This window comes from Apiotrichum porosum, assembly GCF_003942205.1.
Source record: "Apiotrichum porosum strain DSM 27194 chromosome Unknown scaffold_2, whole genome shotgun sequence".
Classification (NCBI taxonomy): Eukaryota; Fungi; Basidiomycota; class Tremellomycetes; order Trichosporonales; family Trichosporonaceae; genus Apiotrichum; species Apiotrichum porosum.
In genome coordinates, this window is record NW_021167109.1 from 2,374,476 (window position 1) to 2,396,016 (window position 21,541).

The 21,541-nt window shown below is 58.9% G+C and overlaps 6 protein-coding genes across 6 annotated transcripts; 3 read left to right on the plus strand and 3 right to left on the minus strand.

The window, feature by feature from the left end:
• Window positions 1-1,907: 1,907 nt before the first annotated feature.
• On the minus strand, window positions 1,908-3,280 carry EHS24_004949 (uncharacterized protein; the record flags this gene model as incomplete). Its single annotated transcript, XM_028620491.1, has 2 exons — window positions 1,908-2,513; window positions 2,555-3,280. 2 exons carry the CDS (start codon window positions 3,278-3,280, stop codon window positions 1,908-1,910), a joined length of 1,332 nt encoding a protein of 443 aa, XP_028479463.1.
• Window positions 3,281-4,473: 1,193 nt separating this feature from the next.
• Window positions 4,474-5,336, minus strand: EHS24_004950 (uncharacterized protein; the record flags this gene model as incomplete). Its single annotated transcript, XM_028620492.1, has 5 exons — window positions 4,474-4,517; window positions 4,648-4,757; window positions 5,001-5,035; window positions 5,086-5,139; window positions 5,334-5,336. The coding sequence occupies 5 exons, from the start codon at window positions 5,334-5,336 to the stop codon at window positions 4,474-4,476; spliced, it is 246 nt and encodes an 81-aa protein (XP_028479464.1).
• A 2,901-nt stretch (window positions 5,337-8,237) lies between these two features.
• On the plus strand, window positions 8,238-12,921 carry PYC1 (pyruvate carboxylase; the record flags this gene model as incomplete). Its single annotated transcript, XM_028620493.1, has 9 exons — window positions 8,238-8,264; window positions 8,648-8,727; window positions 8,840-9,124; window positions 9,233-11,934; window positions 12,082-12,106; window positions 12,247-12,547; window positions 12,606-12,657; window positions 12,714-12,772; window positions 12,844-12,921. The coding sequence occupies 9 exons, from the start codon at window positions 8,238-8,240 to the stop codon at window positions 12,919-12,921; spliced, it is 3,609 nt and encodes a 1,202-aa protein (XP_028479465.1).
• A 667-nt stretch (window positions 12,922-13,588) lies between these two features.
• Window positions 13,589-16,648, plus strand: EHS24_004952 (uncharacterized protein; the record flags this gene model as incomplete). The annotated part of the gene is made up of 9 exons (XM_028620494.1): window positions 13,589-13,614; window positions 13,678-13,752; window positions 13,803-13,863; window positions 13,911-14,323; window positions 14,364-14,578; window positions 14,669-15,708; window positions 15,906-16,313; window positions 16,354-16,460; window positions 16,513-16,648. The coding sequence occupies 9 exons, from the start codon at window positions 13,589-13,591 to the stop codon at window positions 16,646-16,648; spliced, it is 2,481 nt and encodes an 826-aa protein (XP_028479466.1).
• Window positions 16,649-16,902: 254 nt separating this feature from the next.
• On the minus strand, window positions 16,903-17,836 carry EHS24_004953 (uncharacterized protein; the record flags this gene model as incomplete). Its single annotated transcript, XM_028620495.1, has 6 exons — window positions 16,903-16,974; window positions 17,012-17,086; window positions 17,131-17,139; window positions 17,190-17,242; window positions 17,289-17,582; window positions 17,692-17,836. The coding sequence occupies 6 exons, from the start codon at window positions 17,834-17,836 to the stop codon at window positions 16,903-16,905; spliced, it is 648 nt and encodes a 215-aa protein (XP_028479467.1).
• Window positions 17,837-18,751: 915 nt separating this feature from the next.
• On the plus strand, window positions 18,752-21,524 carry EHS24_004954 (uncharacterized protein; the record flags this gene model as incomplete). The annotated part of the gene is made up of 7 exons (XM_028620496.1): window positions 18,752-18,768; window positions 18,914-18,925; window positions 18,976-19,379; window positions 19,457-21,061; window positions 21,112-21,290; window positions 21,348-21,461; window positions 21,516-21,524. The coding sequence occupies 7 exons, from the start codon at window positions 18,752-18,754 to the stop codon at window positions 21,522-21,524; spliced, it is 2,340 nt and encodes a 779-aa protein (XP_028479468.1).
• Window positions 21,525-21,541: the final 17 nt, after the last annotated feature.

Consider the following 21,541-nt stretch of genomic DNA (forward strand, 5'->3'; position numbering starts at 1 on the left):
TGTAGACAGTGGGCGAGTAGTGCTCGTATGTTTGGTAGGTGACGGAACCAAAAGCGGAAGCAGAAATGGCCAACATAACGGTCACGTGACCAGAAGAAACGCACTATCGACGACGGCTCCCGTGAACAGACGCAGTACCCCCCTCAATGTTGTGTTTTCTCCTCCTAGCTCCTAGGATCCTAAGGGCACTGCAAAAAAGACGCCCCGCGGATGGTACCGTGTTCTGAGTAACTTTGCCATCCCCTTGTCAATCATGTGTGATGGAATGCGTTCTCCCTTCTATGCGGTCTGTCTCTGTACATCGTTCGGAGCGGTCACTATGAATCCCCGTCCCCACTTTCACTTGCCCAAAAGTCTGTGAGGCCACAATCCGTGTCCAACCGCCACGCCACCGTCAATGTCCTCAAACTTGGTGTCACCTAGCTCGGTAATGCCAAGTGAGACTCCGGCTCAGACTGTGGTTCATACTATAAAAGATCCAAATCCGTATCCGTCGGCGTCGTTCCCGCTGATATGCCTCTTGGCTGAGAATGCGCTTCCAGGCGTAGCTTGTTGCGTAATAGTCCTGCGCGGCAATGTCGTTATGGGGGATTGAATTCCTTACGGAGAGCAGTAAACGGCTCCCACGTGAGGTCCTCGTAGTTGAGCGATGGCACATCCGGGATCCGGGAGCCCCTCGGGTACATGGTCGCGGATGGTGCTGGAGGACGTGCCGTGAAGAGCAGGAGAAAGTTGGGGAGATGAAGGGGCAGAAGACAATGGTGAAGACCAGGGCGAATCGGGCCCCCAGGTGCCAGGGGGAGGTGGACGTGTTGTCTGGAACGTTACGTTGGAGAACGGCGTGGACAACGTCGATCTGTGTACTGTGTGCGTGCGATGGCCAATCCACCGTCGGCGAGAGAGACGGAATTGAAGTGCTGGTGCTCGTGAACGTGGGTCATCCAGAGGGGAAGGTGATGGTCGGCGGAGCTTGCCGCGCGCAGCATGGCGGCGGGGTAAACGTCGACGCCGTGTACGCAACGTCAGCGGCATATCGGCAAACAGCACGTCACGCGATAGAAAAGACAGGAGATCCAGAGGACTCAGAGGGAAGGTCGTCGACGCGAGGAAGGTACCGAAGGAAGCCAGTCTGTATAGAGGAGAGAACATATGCCGGGAAGATCGAAAACGGCATATGCGCTGGAGTGGATCACTCACCAAAATGGACAGAACACGTTTGCGGTTGATCTATGAGCCGCGGCGTACCCGTTTGCGTAAGCTGTTCTCTTGCTAGATTTGGGTCGCTGGGTAGTCAGGACAGCGACTCGCTTGGTCGCTTGACTGGTTGGTGGTCGTCACCTCGCCACTTGTCATAGAAAACACACGCGACTGGTGCCTTGTTGGCGCTCGGCGCATGTCGGGCATGACGCAGCCGCCTTGTCACTCTGCTTCTACATTCACTTCCTCATTCCACCCATCTTCTACTGATATCGCTCTGAATGGACTACCGTCCTCCACCACCCACCTACGTGACGCAACAGTTGCCGCCGCCACCGCCGGGCGAGTTGGGACTTGTGAGTCAATATGTTGCATGGGGGCCCCTGGCTAGCATTTCACCTGTGGGGCCTGTGGCCAGTGGGCAATGCCAAACCAACACTTCGTACGCGCACTGACGCTACGCTACAGCCGTACCCTCCAACAGTCTCGCAACACTACTACGCCCCTGAGGGATCACAGGACATGCAAGTCCGTGAAGGCGGCGAATACGTCCAGCGCAAAAGTCGCAAGTGCCTATGTTGCAACTGCTGCGAACAGCGCTCGCCTGGAGTGTACACCTGCTGCGTGTCGTGCTAGCGGCAGCGGCGGTGCGATATAGAAACCCATGTTGTACATGTCAATATGTATGAAAACAGCTACAAACGAACCCATCACTCTCCCTTCTCGCGTATCGCCTCTACGACCCTCTCGATTCCCTCGGCGGTGACATCCACAAACTCGCCCTCTGGCACCTGGCCAGCCTTGAGAGTTTCGACAAAGGCCCTCAGAGCGTCAAAGTACACGACCTGCTGTTCGAGCTTGGTCCGTTCCAAGCCGGACGTATTGGGCACGACCCAAAAGTAGACGTAGCCTTCGGGACCCGAGACCGCCAGGCGGAGAGGTTGCGGCGCGTCAAAGATAAATGGCGGGGCCTTGGGTTTCGGCTTGGGTGTGCTCTTGCCCTTGGCCTTGGCCTTGCCGCGCTTGGGTGCTGCGGGTGCTTCTCCTGGCTCAATCTTGACCAGTGCGTCCTCATCTTGCTCGCGTGACACCGCCCCGCCGCTGTCAAGAGTGTATTCGACGACGCGAGCCAACTGGGGGGAGGGCGAGGGCTCGTTCTTGGCTGACACTTTTGGGATGGACCGCTTGGCGACGCCCGCAAACACGTCCCAGATCATCTTGCCGACAAAACAGACAACACGGGGACGGTTGAGCGCCATCTTGGTCGCCAGCGGGGCCACGGCGACGCGTTTCTCGTGGCCAGACAGTTCGGCTTGCTGTGCATGTTCAGCTAGAAAGTCAGGTTTACTCAGCTTACCTCTGCAGTCGTCCTCGACACCAGGTTTGTCATGCCATAGTTGTACTCGTCCGGCAAGGTCACGTCCTCCTCGGGCGTCAACAGCCTCGGGGTCAACCCGCCCCCATGCAGTGCTTTCCAAAACTTGTTGGTCGGGTGCGCAAAGAAGTGGCCCGTCTTGCTACTCCTCGTTCCCGGGTTGATGCCCACAAACACAATGTCGAGGCCAGGCCGCAGGGCGTCGGACAGAGCGGGCAGGTGTGCGTATCGCGACGGTGAAGCGAAGCGGCGCGGCTTCTTCCAACCAAAGTCTTCCAGCGAGCCATCGTCGCGCCGCCTGCGCGAGCGCGTGGGTGTCGAGGGTGTCTCGGGATCGTCATCCATGCGGACTTCGCCGGTCCTGCTGAAGTAGGGCGACTGGCGGGTGGGAGTGTCCGAGTCGGAGGGCGCAAAGTCGCTCGCATCGGAGTCGCGTAGCCGTTTTTGCTGCGAGTTGCGCGCCGAGCGACGAGCAGGTGGAGGATCAGGCGTCTCTTCGTCCTCTAAAGGCTCCATCTTGACATCCACATCGCCCGTGCTGGCTCTGGCACTCGCCAGCGCGTTTTGAAGTCGCCTGGCCGAGGTCGACGGCCCACTTTCCGGAACGCCGCGCTGCGCCCCGCGTGCTGGCGACGGCTCACTTTTCACTTTGGCGGGCGAGTACGCATACTGCGCAAGCTGAGCAGCGATGCTGCTAGCTCCTGCCATGGCGGATGGAAGTGTGGGCGAGAAAAGTTGGAATAGTGGGTTGAGGTGCAAACGAGGGATGTTTTGGTGGATCGTGCGGGTGGAGGTGCCCCGTCGACTTGCTTTCATTGTGGCGACGGAAGCGAGCGACTACAGTCATCTTGGGACTGGCCGGACTGGGGCGGTGTTGGTCAGTTCGACTCATCTTTGTGCGGAAGGAGGATGCCTGGAGCCACGAGATGATCCTTTGCAGTTCCACTCTTGCAACTCTTGCCACCTGGGTGGTTGTCACCTTTGGATAAAGGAAGGTATGGGTCACAGCCAATATGGTATAGGTGAGACAGGGTCAAAGTAAGCCGAAACAAGCACGACGTCGCGCCGTGAGAACCGTCTGCTAGCTGCTATCTCGAATGATCCTCCATCTCAGATTCCAGCAGCGCCTCAGCTCCACCAGTCAATCAGAGCGCAGACAAGGTCAGCCATCCACCCTTCTCGATAAACAGCAGCGATAGTCATGAAACAAGGTGCCAGACGCGAGCGGTCTGCGGGAATTTGCTTAATCTAGTCGCCCGATAAGAGATACGTGATGGCCTCGGTCCCATGCACGAGTAAAGCCGGCTCGACTGTGCTGGCGTGTGATCGTGAGAACTATTCCGGGCCGCGGTGACGGCGAGGCGTTGGCGCGTTCGCCACCGGAACAGGCGATGGTGGCGAGAACATGAGCTTGTCAGGACTCTGGTACTCGGGGGGCGGTCGGTCTGACAAAATGTAGACTACGTCGTCGTCCCTCACTGCCGACTGCCGCCTTGTCCTCTTTGTTACGCGACTGACGTGTCCGTACTACGCCCCAGTGATCCGGTGACGAACGCCCCACACTGACACACAAATGGGTTTGGTGCTCGTAGGCGGGCGTGACGTTTTTGCGAGCAACCGACTGTCCAGATCCGTACCAGTAAACGCTCCACAGACACCGTCGGGGACAACATTCGGCGCCAGACTGAAGGAATGACATAGGAAAGAAGATCATCTACAACCTTTGGGTCTATCGAAGGTTGTCGGCGCGCGTATAGGGTGCGGTAGGTTACACTGATCGCATGTGCGCCGGCGCCGGGGACGTGTATAAATTATGGGCCATGGAGCAGCAATCTGGACGTTTTCGAAGCTTCAAAGTAAGGATGGAAGTTCTCGTCACGAAAGAGGTCCGCTGAGGGGTCTTAGAACAGGCAGTCGACACAGAGGCATGCAGCGCAGAGACCGGCTGGCAAATGTTAGCTATGGCGGAAAGTAGGTGGGCGGCGGCTGGCCGCGGCTGGTGGACAATGACGCGGCCGACGTGGCTGTGCAGCTTGTTCTACGGCCGCGGTCCAGCCCACACAAATGTTACTCACCGAGACAGCCGAGACCTGCTCCAGCACCACCAGCACCACTGCTCTGGGGCTGCTGCTGGACGTAGATGGGCTGCTGCTGCTGCTGGCCGTACTGCATCTGGGGCTGCTGGCTGTGACTGTTAGCTTCTAGAAGCACAGACGGGGGATGGGGGTTCCGTGCCGCGGAAGCATCATAGCCGGAATCTCTTGGAGAAAGCTGTAGCGTTCCCAAGGTGGGAGGCGCTGAGAACCAAACAAGTTCCAGCAAAGCAATAATCGACACTGAGTGCAAAGACGCTGTACGAGAGCATGGTGCTCGTGCGCGCGATGCCAAGACTTTTCCCGCAGTTCCGCAGCTGTCCTAAGCCACTTACCCGTACTGAGGCTGCTGCTGGTAACCCTGGGGCATCTGAAGAGTCAGTACAACGTCACGCGCGCGCGATTCGTTCTCCCACTCACGTGCTGCACTGGGTACCACTTGCCGTCGCTGGCTTGGTACATGTTCTGGTTGGACTGCGTTGTTAGCGTTTGCTGTTGACGGCAAGGAGGGCGGAGGGCGGCGAAGGGGGCGGGTTGAGAGCCCCCCGGCGCGGGGGAGGGGGAGGGGGAGAGGCCGATCAGAGTTACATCCGCGGCAACTCGTGCGAGTCGTGCACTGCGTGATCTGCGGGACATTCGTCTTGATCTCCTCGATGCCGGGTACGCACCATGCTGTTGTGAGTTGCTGTTGTAAAGTTGGGTGAAGAAGAGTGCGATGCTGGAGAAAGGGTGTCAGGTGGCGAGATGTTACGTCGGAGGCTGAATGCTGAATGGTTGCGTGCACATTTAAGTCCGCGGCGACGAGTGCAACGTCAACAGGCGGTGCACAGCCCTAATTAACATATTGAATGAGCCGCTCATTAGAAAATTGGCTAATGGCTGCGTATTTTAAAGGACACAGTGGACGCATTCGTCAGTGCCACGTGTATTTGATACCGGGTGGCGCGGGTGGCATATCTGGCATCTTCTCGGTGGTAAGGCGGCGAGGGCCACTAAGCTCGTTCCCTCTGTCCTGACATTGTTGAGCTGGTGGCAAGCCTCGGTCAAGTACGTCAAGTCCAAGGTGGGTGTCCGCACCATGGGTTAATGCCTGGGGCGGTTCTCGATTCTAAATTGAGCCCCCGAGTTTGCTGTTGGGGGATAGGGCTGCGCTCGGCTGCGGCATTGGTGAGGAGGCTACGTGGTTGGTCGTCAGTGACGCGGCTTGCTTGAGAGAAGGGCCGATAATGTGATGTGGTCTATTGTCAAACAAACGTCGAGTGGACATCAGGTGTAAACCAAGTCGCATGTCAAAGCCAGTGCGGTGATCTGCAGATCTCCTTGTTAGCTGAACTGATATCTCCCTGAGCTCCGCTCAGTCTCCAGTCTGCCTGCTGGGGTATCACATTGTGTGGGCTTCCCGCATGCTTATCAGGTTGGGTGTGCCAGACCGCCGCCACCGTGGGCATCCATGGGTGCCTTGGAACTGCCTTGGGTCAAGCCTGCAGAGACCTCATGGACCACAAAGTGCCACTGATGGCTGCGTTGCGCACCGCCTGGGCAACGTCAACCGATGGCGCCCAGGGTACTCGAAGCCATGACACCTGGCTCCCCTACACGCAGCCCCAGAACCCCGTCTGCTACCGATCCCCCGCGATGCTGGCCCCGTGCTGCCCCGGGCCCGCAGCTAGACGCATTGCAATGTTCGGGTCATGTCGCGTGTGTGCGCATGGTAGATAACCGGATGGCACCAACGGAGATGACCATGCCCCTGCGGCTGCTGCAGTGGACGCAACCATGAGATGGAACAGACTCCCCCGGCTGATGCTTTATTCCTGTGGCCACCGAACTTTTTTTTTTTTCACACCTCCGAATCAATTTCCACGAGAGGCTGACCCTTCGGGCGCCCGATACCACTCGGTGGGCGCCAAGTTGCCCTTTGCCTTGCCGCTGCCTTCTGCCAACCACAGCCAGAAGCATGAGCTGCCGCCGTTGCCGCTGTTCCTGCAGGTATGCCCCCCGGAGCCCCCGCCTGGCCACATCAACTGCCGCAAAGGTCGCTGCGCGCAGGGAAACGAGTCTCTGTGACGTGCTATTGGGTCTGGCCCCAGCAATATCTCTCTGCTTCTTAACCGGAGTGCCGAAGCACGCACATCGGGGGAAAGGGGGGCCGTCACCCCGAGAGAGCCAAACTGACAGCTGCGACGTGTTTGCTGTTGCTCAAACCATGTGGGTGTGCTTGCTGCCACATTGGCAAATCCCTGCCCCCCCGGTCGGGTCTCCGTGGATCCAGATCCACAGTCATATAATCCCCCCCGTCCCACTTGTCCGTGTGCGTGCGGGGGAGGTGAGCACAGGAGCGTCCCACAGGCCACAGGGGACTGCGATCTGAGAATGGGCAACAACAGTGACTACCCGCGTCGCATACGGCGCCCCGCTCGGCGCGACGTGAGGCAGCCGTCGCGTTGACGATGTGGATGTCGACGACCATGACCCGGCCGGTTAGGTCACCATCGCGGACCGGCGTAGGATCACGCCGAAAGCCGGACGGGCCGTCCATCAGGCGATGGGCGTCCGTCAAGGACATATGGGTGTGTGTGTTCTGTTGACGGCGGAAAGACCGCGACAGGAGCGGCCACGCCGGGAAACCTGATCTCAGGTGAAGAGCAGGCTGGGGTTTGGGTTCTAGTCGAGTCCAATTGCCAGTCCCGCGTATGGCACCCAGCGGACAACCGGGCCGGCCGCCGTTTGGGTCATGCCAGGCCATTACGATGTATATACTGCTGCTCCTCGGGAATAGTCGGCACACCTCATGGTGGTTGCAGGCTATGCATGGTGTTGTCACAAGCTGCTGCTATAAAGAGGTTGCAACAAGACGCCGCAGGTGAACTGGTCCAAGAAAGCACATCTAACAGAAACGCCGTCGCTGCCAGTCCGTCCGCGGAGAGAGAGACCTTTTTTGCTGTTATCCTCCCTTTACGAGAGAGACCCTACCGCAATCTTCCAATCCGACTGCTCCTCTAGTGCACCGAGCCGCGTCTGCCGCCCGTGCTGCTTCCTGGCCGCCAAAACACGCACACCCACCCACCCCCCCGTTGCGCCGAAGCTCCGTGTTTCCCAAAGAGCTCCCATTGTACGAGTCGGCGGATTATCAGAGGCCCCTGTATCTCTCGACCCGGCGCGCCTGCGATTGGACAGCCAACCCCCACAGCCAAGCCCTCCGCCTGCCCAACCCTGCACAACCCGCCGCCGGCACAGGAGGTCCCAAGTGACCCCCCCGTTCCCCCGTTCCCCCCGCGGCCTACATCCACATCTCTTCACATCTTTCTTCCTCCCATCCCATCTCTCTCCCATCCACCCACTCCTCCTCCGTAGTCCACACATCTACCTCTGGCACACAGAGCTAGTCTCGTGCTCCACCGCGTATCCCGCTGGCACTGCCTCCTTCTTGTCCCGGACGCCACTCCTGTCCCCAGGATCGAGACATCGGCTCCCACCACCCACAAGATAGCCGCAAGCACTTGCCTGCCCCCCCATCTCACCTTCTTCTTCTCCTTCCCCCCCACTAGACAACAAGCTCCATAACACTCACAATGGCGTCTGAGGCTACTACCGCTCCCGTAAGTGCATCCTCTATATTGCAGCGCCCTTTCGCACATGCGTGGCTAGAGAATGAAGCGGCGGCGGCCACCGCTCTGGGCCCTGGCTCGCCGCCTGCGCGGTCATCGGCCACGGTCAGTCCGGTCCGTACAGCCTGCCCCCGGATCTCGCCTGTCGTCTCCGACGAACAGAAGGACAGCTAGGCGCCAGTGGGGCGTCTCTAAACGAGATTACCTGCCCATATCCCCACCCTCCCCACACTTTATAAGCGCGGACAAGAGTTGCAGTGCTGACATGTCGTTGCGCTTTTGCCTCGTCACCAACTATTCCCCATTCGTTATCGTCTGCAATGTCAATGGACCCACGCCACGTACAACGTCCTCGCGCGGCATCCACCCATCAGCTTGACGCGTGGGCTCAGCACCTTGGCCTCGACAAGTCGGTGCCCGGCACCCCCGGCACTCCTGGCACGCCGCTCCAGACGTGAGTATTCGCTATCGGAAGCAGCTCCGACGTCACTCCCGACGTCATGGGGACGATGTCCGATATCGGGGCCTCCGCATGGCGTGTCCGCAAAAGCTGACCATTTCACCAGCGTCGACAGGCTTCGCAAGCAGCAGGCTGGCCACAGCGGCCCTCTCAAGAAGGTCCTTGTCGCCAACCGTGGTGAGATTGCCATCCGTGTCTTCCGTACTGCGCACGAGCTCGCCATGTCGACCGTGGCCATCTACTCGCACGAGGACCGCATGAACGCGCACCGTTACAAGTCCGACGAGTCCTACCTTGTTGGCAAGGGCATGTCGCCCGTCGGTGCCTACCTCGCCCAGGACGACATTATCCGCATTGCCCTCGAGCACGGCGTCGACATGATCCACCCCGGGTGAGTCGCGAAGCGATGGGGAGATGCTGCGCCCAGACCCAAAAGGCAAAAGGGGGCGCACACTTACCATCTGTTTCATCTGTGGCTTCTGGCTTACACGTACCACAGTTACGGATTCCTTTCCGAGAACGCCGACTTTGCCCGCAAGGTCGAGGAGGCCGGTATCGCCTTTATCGGTCCCCGTCCCGAGACCATTGACGCTCTCGGCGACAAGACCAAGGCCCGTGACGTTGCCATCAAGACTGGCGTCCCCGTCGTCCCCGGTACCCCCGGTCCCGTCGAGTCGTACGACCTCGCCGAGGGCTTCATCAAGGAGTACGGCTTCCCCGTTATCATCAAGGCTGCCATGGGTGGTGGTGGTCGTGGTATGCGTGTCGTTCGCGAGCAGTCCGAGTTCAAGGAGTCCTTTGAGCGTGCCGTTTCCGAGGCCAAGTCGGCCTTTGGCGACGGTACCGTCTTCATCGAGCGCTTCCTCGACAAGCCCCGCCACATTGAGGTCCAGCTCCTCGCCGACTCGCAGGGCAACTGTGTCCACCTCTTCGAGCGTGACTGCTCGGTCCAGCGTCGTCACCAGAAGGTTGTCGAGGTCGCCCCTGCCCCCCACCTCGACGAGTCGGTTCGCCAGGGTATCCTCAACGATGCCCTCAAGCTTGCCCACGCCGTCGGCTACCGCAACGCTGGTACCGCCGAGTTCCTCGTCGACCAGCAGAACCGCCACTACTTCATCGAGATCAACCCTCGTATCCAGGTCGAGCACACCATCACCGAGGAGATTACCGGCATCGACATTGTCGCTGCCCAGATCCAGATTGCCGCTGGTGTCACCCTCGAGCAGCTCGGTCTCACCCAGGAGCACATCCACCGCCGTGGTTTCGCCATCCAGTGCCGTATCACCACCGAGGACCCCGCTGCCAGCTTCCAGCCCGACACCGGTAAGATCGAGGTCTACCGTTCGGCCGGTGGTAACGGTGTTCGTCTCGACGCATCGTCGGGTTACGCCGGTGCGCAGATCACCCCCCACTACGACTCGCTCCTCGTCAAGTGCTCCGTCTCGGGTGCCACTTACGAGGTCGCTCGCCGCAAGATGCTCCGTGCTCTTATCGAGTTCCGTATCCGTGGTGTCAAGACCAACATTCCCTTCCTGATCCGTCTTCTTACCCACCCCGTCTTCGAGTCGGGTAAGACCTGGACCACCTTCATCGACGACACCCCCGAGCTCTTCAAGCTCGTCCAGTCGCAGAACCGTGCCCAGAAGCTGCTCGCCTACCTTGGTGACGTCGCCGTCAACGGTTCGTCGATTGCTGGTCAGTCGGGTGAGCCCGGCCTCAAGACCGAGGCTCTTATCCCTACCATCACCGACAAGGACGGCAAGGTTGTCGACACTTCGGTGCCCCAGCTCACCGGTTGGCGCAACATTATCGTCAACGAGGGCCCCGAGGCCTTCGCCAAGGCTATCCGCGCCTACCCTGGTACCCTCATCATGGACACCACCTGGCGTGATGCCCACCAGTCGCTCCTCGCGACCCGCATGCGTACCGTCGACATGGCCAACATTGCCAAGGAGACCTCGCACGCCCTCGCCAACGCCTACTCGCTCGAGTGCTGGGGTGGTGCCACCTTTGACGTTGCCATGCGCTTCCTCTACGAGGACCCCTGGGAGCGTCTCCGCACCCTCCGTCGCCTTGTGCCCAACATTCCCCTCCAGGCCCTTGTCCGTGGCGCCAACTCGGTCGGATACACCTCGTACCCGGACAACGCCATTTACGAGTTCTCCAAGAAGGCCGTCGAGGCCGGTCTTGACATTTTCCGTGTCTTCGACTCGCTCAACTACTTTGAGAACCTGAAGCTCGGTATCGACGCCGCCAAGAAGGCCGGCGGTGTCGTCGAGGGCACCATCTGTTACTCGGGTGACGTTGCCAACCCCAAGAAGACCAAGTACACCCTCCAGTACTACCTCGACCTGACCAACCAGCTCGTCGGTGAGGGTATCCACGTCCTTGGTATCAAGGACATGGCCGGTGTCCTCAAGCCTGAGGCTGCTACCATGCTCATCGGTGCCATCCGCAAGGCTCACCCCGACCTCCCCATCCACGTCCACTCGCACGACACCGCCGGTATCGCCGTCGCTTCGATGCTCGCCGCCGCCAAGGCCGGTGCCGACGTTGTCGACGTCGCCATCGATGACCTCTCCGGTCTCACCTCGCAGCCCGCCATGGGTGCCGTCGTCGCTGCCCTCGAGCAGTCGGGTCTCGGCCCCGGAATCTCGCACGAAAACATCATGGCACTCAACATGTACTGGTCGCAGGTCCGCGTCCTTTACAGCTGCTTCGAGGCCAATGTCCGCGCGTCCGATTCGGGTGTCTTTGACCACGAAATGCCTGGAGGACAGTACACTAACTTGCAATTCCAAGCATCGCAACTCGGCCTCGGAACGCAGTGGCTCGACATCAAGAAGAAGTACATCGAGGCGAACCAGCTCTGTGGAGACATCGTGAAGGTTACGCCTTCTTCGAAGGTTGTCGGCGACTTTGCGCAGTTCCTTGTCTCCAACAACCTCTCCAAGGAGGACGTTATGGAGCGCGCTGGCACCCTCGACTTCCCCGTTTCCGTCGTCGAGTTCTTCCAGGGATACCTTGGCCAGCCGTACGGCGGCTTCCCGGAGCCCCTTCGCTCGCACATCATTCGCGACAAGCCCCGCATCGACTCGCGTCCCGGTCTCACCATGAAGCCTCTCGACTTTAAGAAGATCAAGAGCGAGCTGCGTGCCAAGTACGGCAACCACGTCAGCGACTTCGACGTTCAGAGTCACTGTGAGTAAAGTACCCTAAACGGGTCATTGCGAGCCGTCGGCATGCCTCGGTGTTGCTGCGAACGGGCGCCCACGGCGTTCGGATCGTGCAAAGCACCGAGGCCGATTGCGTTCAGGTGCTGTGTTGTGCAGAAGCTGATTTTTTTAGGCATGTACCCGAAGGTGTACGAAGAGTAAGTGATATTTTCCCGTTGTTTTCCGGCTTTTCTTTTTCCTCTGCTCTTTTTTCGATTTTTTTTCGTTTTTTTTTCGATCTTTTCATCAACTTGTTTTTCAAACACGCCCAATTTGGAGGATTAAGCTGACTTTCTAGGTTCCAGGGCTTCGTTGAGAAGTACGGCGACCTTTCGGTCCTCCCCACGCGTTTCTTCTTGTCCGCTCTTCCAATTGGAGAGGAAATTCAGGTGTCCATTGAGAAGGGTAAGACCCTCACCATCAAGCTCCTGGCCGTCGGCCCTCTGGACGCCAACAAGGGTACCCGCGAGTGCTTCTTCGAGCTCAACGGAGAGACCCGAGCGGTGGTCATCACCGACCGCTCGGCCGCCATCGAGCACATCTCGCGTGAGAAGGCTTCGTCCGACCCCGGAAGCGTCGGATCGCCCATGGCTGGTGTGGTGAGTAAACTGCCTTGCAGCAATAAACCTGTTTCTTCTTACTGATTCGTTCTTTCAGGTCGTCGACGTCAGGGTTCACGAGAACCAGATTGTCAAGGCTGGTGACCCCCGTGAGTTATCATTTTTCGCGTTGGTTTCAAAACATGTTGCTGACGCCTGCCTGCAGTGTGTGTCCTGTCCGCTATGAAGATGGAGAGTGTTATTTCTTCGCCTGTTTCCGGCAAGGTGAGCAACATCCTGGGCCATTGGCGGTGGCCAACCATCGTTCTGTGTGCCTCTTGCTGACATTTATCTAGGTGGCCCGTGTCCTTGTCAACGAGAACGACTCGATTGGCCAGGGCGACTTGGTGGTCGAGATTGTGGCCGAGGCCTAAAATGTTCTCGAGTAGGTGTGTATTTACGGATGAAGTGTAGTAGACGTTGGGTAGATATGCAGTTTGTGGTTACCTTTTTGGTGTTGCTTTCCGGTACATGACTGATGATTGACTCCCCTCCTTAGACGAGTGTGTTGCATGAGGGGACAGGAGGTCAGAGCACGGACCATGCGACCACACCCGATCTGACTTGCTCCAGAACCCCAGTGGCACAACCATAGGCTCACATCCCATCTTCTCTTGTCGCCACTAACATGAACACTGCGGCCATCACCCCCCAAGTCTCATCCAACACTGCACCGACCTTGACCACCGGCTTCTTCTTGCCTACCCCGCTGAAGGGTGTCAAGGGGTGTACGAAGAAGACAGAGTAAGCTCCACGCCTTGCGTAGTGTTCGTTTAGCGCGCGGGTGCTAATTTAGACGTTGGGATGGGTCCAAACACAGCTATGATCGCCGACCGCTGCGCACACACCGCCTAGCCACGTACGCAGCATGCATCTGCACCCTACAACAACCGTACATTCTTTAACAACACCCGTCGCATCCTCATCACATCCAGTAAACTGAAGTCACGATAACCGTCCCTCGCATACACACATCGCAACTCGACGCCACTTCCAACTTGCATGACGATGACGAGCCCAAGCCCGAGCCCACATATTCCGATGGACGTCGACTCAGATGACGGAAGGTGAGTGTCTCAATTGGTATCACTCTTTACTGTACGACCATTGACTCTTCTTCCTTCGCATAGCGACAAGGCTGCAAGCGTCTTCACTCCGGGCGAGAAGGATGACACCGAAGGCGGACAAGCCTCGGCGCACATGCCGTGAGTCGACGAGGAGCCCTTGGCAAAAGAACCTAGCTGATTCGTTGTAGTGTCCCAGCTACGGCGTATGCATCGACAACGCTTGTGAGGACCGCCGTCGGCGACCTGAAGGTGATTGGCGCCCTCCGTCGTGGCGACATGTTGATGGGACGGGATAGTGGCATGCGCGAGGTCCCCTCAATGTCACCAGGGGCAGGGGCCACGTCTTGTACACTCTGGCGCTGGGCGGCTCTATCTACACTCGAGGACAACCTCTTCTGATGTGCTCGCCCACGACAAGACTCTTCCTGGTGCGCGTTCCCCTCGGCGAGCTGAACACGGAACCGAAGCCCACAGTTGTTCCCGGCGATTTGCGGTCCTTCCAACAGGCCGTAACCGAAGGAATTTCCTGGCTGCTCCAGGTCCAACTGCGTGGTGCCGGAGGAGACAACACATTCGTCAACAGACTGAATGGTGTCTGCAACTTCTTTGCCGGCTCGAAGACGTACCAGGGGGTTGGCCATGTCGTCAACAACGACAGGACCAAGACTACTGGCAAAAGTCTACTTCAGCTTCGACAAGGCCTTCGCTGGTCCGTCAACCACAGGCTTTGACACCACTTGGTACGACAGCAAGGAGGCGGCGTTCGCTGCTGCCGTCCAGTGTGCCCGACACCAACAAGACATCGGTGTCGCCATCGACACCCTTTCATCCCGATGGCGACAGGAGCTCCAGAAGAGCAACAAGGCGACAAAAACGGTGCTGGTCGACAGCGCCATCGAAGGCATGCGTCTGGTGCAGACTGGGCAGGGCTACCCGATCCACCTAGTCGAGAACGAACACCAAGGTGAAGGACAATCGCTGGGGTGTCCAGACTCGCCGTCTGAGCCACCGCTACGACTTCAAAGGCCCTGTTGGCCTTGATGACCCCCTGAAGCTGGGCAACACCACCATGTGCCCAAGTACGAGATCAAGGAACTCGGCACATATCTCGCCATGCCGCCAGAGGAACAGCGTCTCTGGCACCTCTACCGCCCAGATGGACTCGATTTCCCTGCCCAGCCTGTCCCCGTCGATCCCCAGTTTCTGGGTATCTGGCTGGGCTACGGTGACGGCAGGTTGACAAACAACGCCAACCTTGGTGACGCCGACTTTGACACCTGGCTCCATGAGCACGCCAGTGTCATCGACCAAGTCCTCTCGCGCAGCAACCCTGGCGCGTACCGCACAATCTACCAACAGCGGTTGGACAAGGGTTGGAGCCCGCTGCCGGTGGAGTCACGTCACCAATGGTGCCTCCCAGATGGAGCCATTTGGCCCGGGACTGGTGAGGAGCTTGCCGAGGGCGAGGGCGAGGGCGAGGGCGAGGGCATGACAGCGGCAACCCGAACAGGCCCCTCTCCGTACTCGCCGTCCCTTTGCATACCTCCAGGACGTTGCGGCCGCTCGTCGGTGATTTCGCAGCTCGGGATGCACGAGCTTTCGACGACCCAACTTTGTCAAAGCATCCCGGCACTCGCCGAAGACGAGGAATATGACCAGTCTCGGCTGGGCGACTGGTGGGAAGGGGACGATGACGACGACATGCTCGCGGACGCGAAGAGTGAGGACTTGGACGCTGGAATCGCATTCTTTAAGTCCATCGATCAAGAGATCACAGAAGACATCGAGATCGAAGAAGAAAACGACGTCTTGCAAGATGACGAGATGATGCGCGACGATTTCGAGGACGTGCCACGCACAAGGGGCCGCGCCAACGCGGTGCGACTCAACGTCAACCCGCGACACTATGGAAACATTGCCCAGGAGGAGCTCGACAACATTCTCCAACATTCTCCACCACCTTGTCGACGACGTACGACGTTGGGCAGGGCGAGGGGCAGGGACAGGGACCAGTGGATGAGCGTCACGTTGATGGCCTATCGTTTGGTCGTCCTCGTCGTCGCGGCCCCCGCAACCGCCTTCTCGACGAGCTGCGTGAGCTCGAGCTTGCGCCAAATGGCACCGACAAGAGGGGTACGCCAGCCGATCGCAGGCACATACCCGATATGTACCTCTTCAATTCGCGCGCGATCCGTCTACAGCTCCTGGCGGGACTACTGGACAGCGACGGTCACTACCATTCGGTGACCGACACGTTCATCTTCCCCGGAGGTGGTCGATGATGCGGCCAGCTTAATGGTGACATCTCGGTGTTGATCCTCTCCCTCGGCTTCAAACTGTGGCAAACCTACGAGTCGAGCACCGACACGTTGGTGCTGTACTTCTCTGGCGTCATGCTCCACGAGATCCCGACCCTCCTCCGCCGCCGCAAGTCCACCTCCCACAAGACTCGTGACCAACCAGGGTTTGGCTTCACGGTTATGAAGGAGGAATCTACTGTCGGCTGGACGGCCATCAGCGTCTCCGGCGACAATACAGTTCTCCGACATGACCACCTAGTTCTTTGCGGCGCGGAGAATACAGGCTCTGGTCGCAATACCGCCCGACGTGTCATCTCCATCACAGCGTCCAAAGAAGTTGCCAACCGAGTCAAGGACATGACAATCGAGGGGGCGATCGGTCCCATGGTCCAGTTACTCGTGAGTGACGGACACAAGTCGATGGACTGACATGGAACAGCGTGGACGCCGCCTTCCTGCACCCGGTCAAAACCGCTCACGCCCTCGACCGGTCATCCAACATGTCCTTGGGTTGTTACAAAGGGACCAGCATACCAATGGCGCACGGTCCCGGGACACGGCTATCGAATTGGAGAACTGTATCGGTTCATTCGCGAAGCCTTCCCGATACTTTGAGGCGTGCCACAGAAGATCGCGATGGCAGCGTCTCGGTAGATGCACATACCGCTACATACAAGCTGCTACAGCACGCACCGCGCACCACACACGACATGCATGATTCTCAATACTACTAGGCTTTTGCACGTAAATAGTCTCTCACCCACTCGTGCCCTTCCATATATGCCCTCAGCAGAGCGACACCTTGGGCTGCTTGCCAGTGTTGACCTGGTGGTTGAGAGGGCAAGATGTGGCCCTGCCAAGTTGCACACGAGAGCGGCTGTATCGTTGTATAAGCAGGCTGACTGCACCGGAAGAGCCCATGGAACGGACAGAACGGAAAAGGGGAGTGCATTAACCAGCTTGGTGCTCCCACACGGTCTTTACACGATCATTCCTCCTCTTCGACAACGCCATCCGCAACGTAGAACTCGGCGCGCTTGCGCGCCATGCTTTCGGCATGCTAAGGATTAGCTGGGCCTACACACATGTTAACTAACCTGGATGAGCCATTCAGGAACTTGCTGATCGGCATCCTTGTACGCCTCAATCAGACCGATGGCCGCAAGAAGGGACTGTTCGGTTAGCTATTTCTGTTGGTCAGGCCGCGAACACAAACTGCGGTCAACTGAGCATTAGCCATTGTCTTCAATGTACAGGCATCCGTCAAAGACATACCTCCCGCGTCTCGTCGCCTTCGCCAGCCAGGATGGCCTCGGGAGTGAGATCGGCTGTGGCGTGAGTTTTTGAGGTACCACTCTACGGCAACAAGCGTACGGTCGTCCAGGTCGTCGGCGGGATCGGTAGCTTCGGGGTTGTCCTCGCGGGCCGCAGATGACGATCCTTGGTTCATCGACTCGCTTGTAAGACCTTGAGTTGGGCGGTGCGAGCCAAGAGAACTGTCGGGTGCCACTTCCTCACCCGAGTACACACCCTTGTCGGCCGTACCGCCACTGCTAGGATGGCTGTCGCCAAGGGCCTGCACGTGATGCTCGTCCGAGTCGACAGTGTCACCAGAGGCACTCTGAGATTCTTCCTCGTCGGTGTCCATGGCCGCGTTCATGACTGTACCTGCGACATCGGTCAGCACCCAACTCTTTAATATGCAAACAGAATCCATCGTTCAGTCAGTTCCCCCAGAGCGCATCGGCAGCACCCAGCGCGGGTTGCCCTGACTCACGCTGGCGCTGAAGCGCGGCGGCGGCCGCTGCCTCTGGGTTGAATGCAAAGGCGCTGAGATTGAGGCCGTTGGGAAGAATGACCGGCGCTCTGGGAGTCCGAGGGGGGTCATCAGAAGCGTAGCTGCGACGCGCACGGCGAGACATTGTTGTTGTTGTTGTTGTTTGTTGGCGGTGGTGGTACAGTAGAGAGAAAGAGAAAGAGAAGAAGCCTGTTCTCGCACGTCATGTTTGCTGCATGGTGGCGGGAGCAGAAAGAACCCACCCCCCTATGATACGCGTGTGCGTGTGTGTCTGTATCGGCGCGGTCGGTGCGGGTGGTCGTGTGGGGGCAACAGATGCTGAAACCCAGAGGCCACCGGCCACGCTCCAGCCGACGACAGAGGCCATCGTGAGGTGGGTCACTCGGCAATGTATGTGTGCATCAAGACGACGTTTGACTATTGTTTGAGCAGACCTCTGAGAATACAACAAAGCTGCTGTATGTAACGCTACAATACGGGTCAAAGGAGCGACAGAAGGGAGAAAGACACCCCCAACAGAAACGCCCAAAAAAACACCACAAAAATAGTGGCACTCGTCCAAGGCATCGGACCAGCCACTTCTGGGCCCGCTCTTTTTCTCTCTGGACGATGCCAATCGCTTTCAACAATGGCCCCTCTCTTGCATCTCTGGTGACAAAGTCATGGTTCTTGGACCAACAGAAGCAGCTAGTACATCTGCTCACCCGGTTTCTATGCATTAGCACTAGAGCGGGTCGCCAAGTGACGGGCCGGTGCTGTTGTGTGCCAGGAGTGCCAGGAGGCCAGGAAGGGATGGCTGTCAGCGCACACTCCGTTCTCTGTGGATCTGTGGGGCGCGTTTGTGCTTCTAGCTCTTTGTCTTCCGTGCTTCCCATGACACAGCATTCCCCACGAACAACGGGCCCAAACAAAGACAGAAACGAGGGGACAAGAGGCCGCCCGCTCCCCCCCAACTTCTCACCAACTTCTCACGCTTTCACCATCTCCTCTCTTTCTCATCTCTTATACACATTACACGCCCTCATCAACCTCACCAACCATGTCCTACTCTATCTTGTGAGTAACGAATGTTGGAAAGCCCAGCATGTTAACAACCAGGCCCGCCCGAGTCCATCAGCACACCAGCACCCACACAACAGGGTGTACTTGAGGACAACTCCGGCATCGTGTCAGCGCAAGGCAATGAGCTGAATACTGCCAGCGACAGCCTGCCGTGAGTATTCTTGAGACACCACTTTTACCTTTCATTTATTGACTGTGCAGTGGCCACGGCCCCGAAACCCTTGCCCTCTGCGCAAGCGGTGTGAGCAAGGAGCTCTCGGACGTCAAGGTCGGGGACGTGTTGTGTGGCCCGGATTGCCGCCCTCGTCTTGTCCTCAAGATCGCCCGAGGCCCCGCAACAATGACATGCCTCAACATGAAGAGCGCTGCCGACCGTCTCCTTGCGACAGAGAACACGATGGCGAGTTGTGCCGTCAACAATACGACCGTCGCGCCTGTCGCGCAGATTTACGGTCGCGGCAGCGTGGCGGCCCGTGCGTCCTTGGAGCGGATCGTTGGCGGTCCTCTTCCCGACCCCCTCGTCCTCTCGGACAACGACAAGCGAAAGCAAACCGTTGTCCACCGCCTCAAGGTTCCTTCGGCGCCTCGCTTCGCCTGGAAGCCTCGTGTTGCTTGCACCTCGAGTGCACGCCCAAAAGTCGTGCGGTTCTGATGAACGCCCTCCTGGACATCGCAATCCAAGAGGATGCGACGTCGTTCATCGTCCGCCACCAGACCAAGGGTGCGCTGAAGCTCGAGGTATTCTCGTTCAAGACCACTGGCCTGCGCGCCACCTCCACCGCCACCCATGCCTTCGAGAGTCGCGCCGAGGCCTTCTCCGCCGCCAAGGCTTTTGTGACGAGCAAGCGCACGCGCACGGTCGACAACCTCGCCGACCGCTACGAGGAGATGCAGGTCGACTACCACCAGCACTCTTCCCTCGTTGTGGACGACCGGATTCCGGGTATCTACCTGAATCGTAACGGCCGCACCGCGCCCTTCCTCGCCGTCGTCTACCAGCCTGCCTCCGGCCCCAAGAGGCAACAATTCTTCCACTTCAACGGCGACATCGCTGTTGAGAAGGAGGGTGAGGGCTTGGACAACGAGGAGGACGAGGAGGACGAGAAGGACGAGGAAGAGGAAGAGGGTGTCGACAACAACGACGCCACCGAGGCCGCAGCTCCGTCGCCGAAGGGTGCCACCTTTGAGATGTCACGTCTCCGCGACGTGCTCTCCCTTTCGGCGGCGGGTCGCAAGAAGCGTCTTCTCCACCGGGCCGTGCCTGTGGAGTTCCCCTCCCAGCCCCTCCCCATCGACCCCACATTCCTGGGAGCGTGGCTGTCCGATGTCGGCGTTGGCGCCAAGGCGCACGAGGAGTCGACTGTTGTCGACTGGCTCAAAAAGAAGGCCGAATACCTCGACCACTCCTTGGTGTACCGCCAAGCCACATCGACGGCCGTCACGACGCGCCCCCCGCATTCCACCATTCGCGCGGCGCGTCTCGAGGCGGGCCTCTTCATCCACACCAGCCAGGACACCTACACCTGGTCTGAAGAGGCCCCCTCCGATAATGAGCTCGACGCTGGCACTGCCGCCGACGACCACGATCTCGACGTCATGGACGACGACGACAAGAACAACGACCACGACGAAGACAACGTGATGGACCTGGACGACCCTCCTCCCCACAATGATGGTCCAGAGCACCAGGGTGGCGATGGCCCCGACCACGACAACGACAACGACGAGCGCCCCGACGCCGACGAGGCGACAGAAGAGTCCCCTGGCCGCAACCCAGCGGTTAGCGGTGACGTCCAGCCTATGGACTTCGATGGAGGCGGTGAGGAGGAAGAAGAGCAGGCGGAGGAAATCGACCCAGACTACCACTCATTCTTCCCCCTCGCCGTGCCCAAGATGCCGGCCGACTTGTCCTCCAACGGCGCTCTCAAGGGCAAGGGTGCATGGTACGGCCAGGTCACCGACGAGGAAGCCGAATTCCTCGCATCCAACCTCCTCCTCATCGCCCCCGACAGCTCCCAGGACAGCCCTTCAGCTTCCGAACAGCTGTGGTCGGCCCTCGGAGTCCTCGGTGCTGCCCCGACCGAGGCTCGCGACGACCCGGCCAGCAGGCGGCTCCCAAGCGTGTACATGTACAACACGTTTGGTGCCCGTCTCGACCTGCTGGCCGGCATTGTCAGCGCGCGGAGCAACTTGAAGCCCGGCTCCAGGAGTATCTGTGTCCAGCTGCCCATCAAGTTGACGAAGCTCATGGACGACTCCTCGTCCTCGCCCTCTCTCTCGGTCTCCGGTGCTCGAGTAGCACCACCAAAAGGAACCTCTCCATGACGAGGACTGCAGATATGCTCTATGGTGTTGCTGTCGTCCTCACCAGCACCTGGGTTGCCCGTGCTCTGCGCACCCCTGTTGGCCTGGGCTTCACCTCGACGGCCTCTGATTGTGGTGAAGCGGTGGCACTCTCGATCTCGGGTGACGGCAAGTTCATCCGCGAGGATGGCCTTGTCCTTTGCGGCCAGCAGGTGAGTACTACTGGGTTACACCCTAACAGTCATGTGTCCATGCTGACAGCTACAGAGGACTTGTCGGACGACGAGTTTCCTGGCGTCCGCGGCCTTCTTGTGTGTCTGGGAAGCAAGAAGGGCGAGATGGCTTCCAACGAATTTCGTGCAGCTGTGGTGAGCGTTACTCCGGTGAGTGGTATCGTGCTTGAGAACAGTCCAGGACACAACATTGACACTACACAGTTGCTGTAGAAAAGGACCGAACTCCG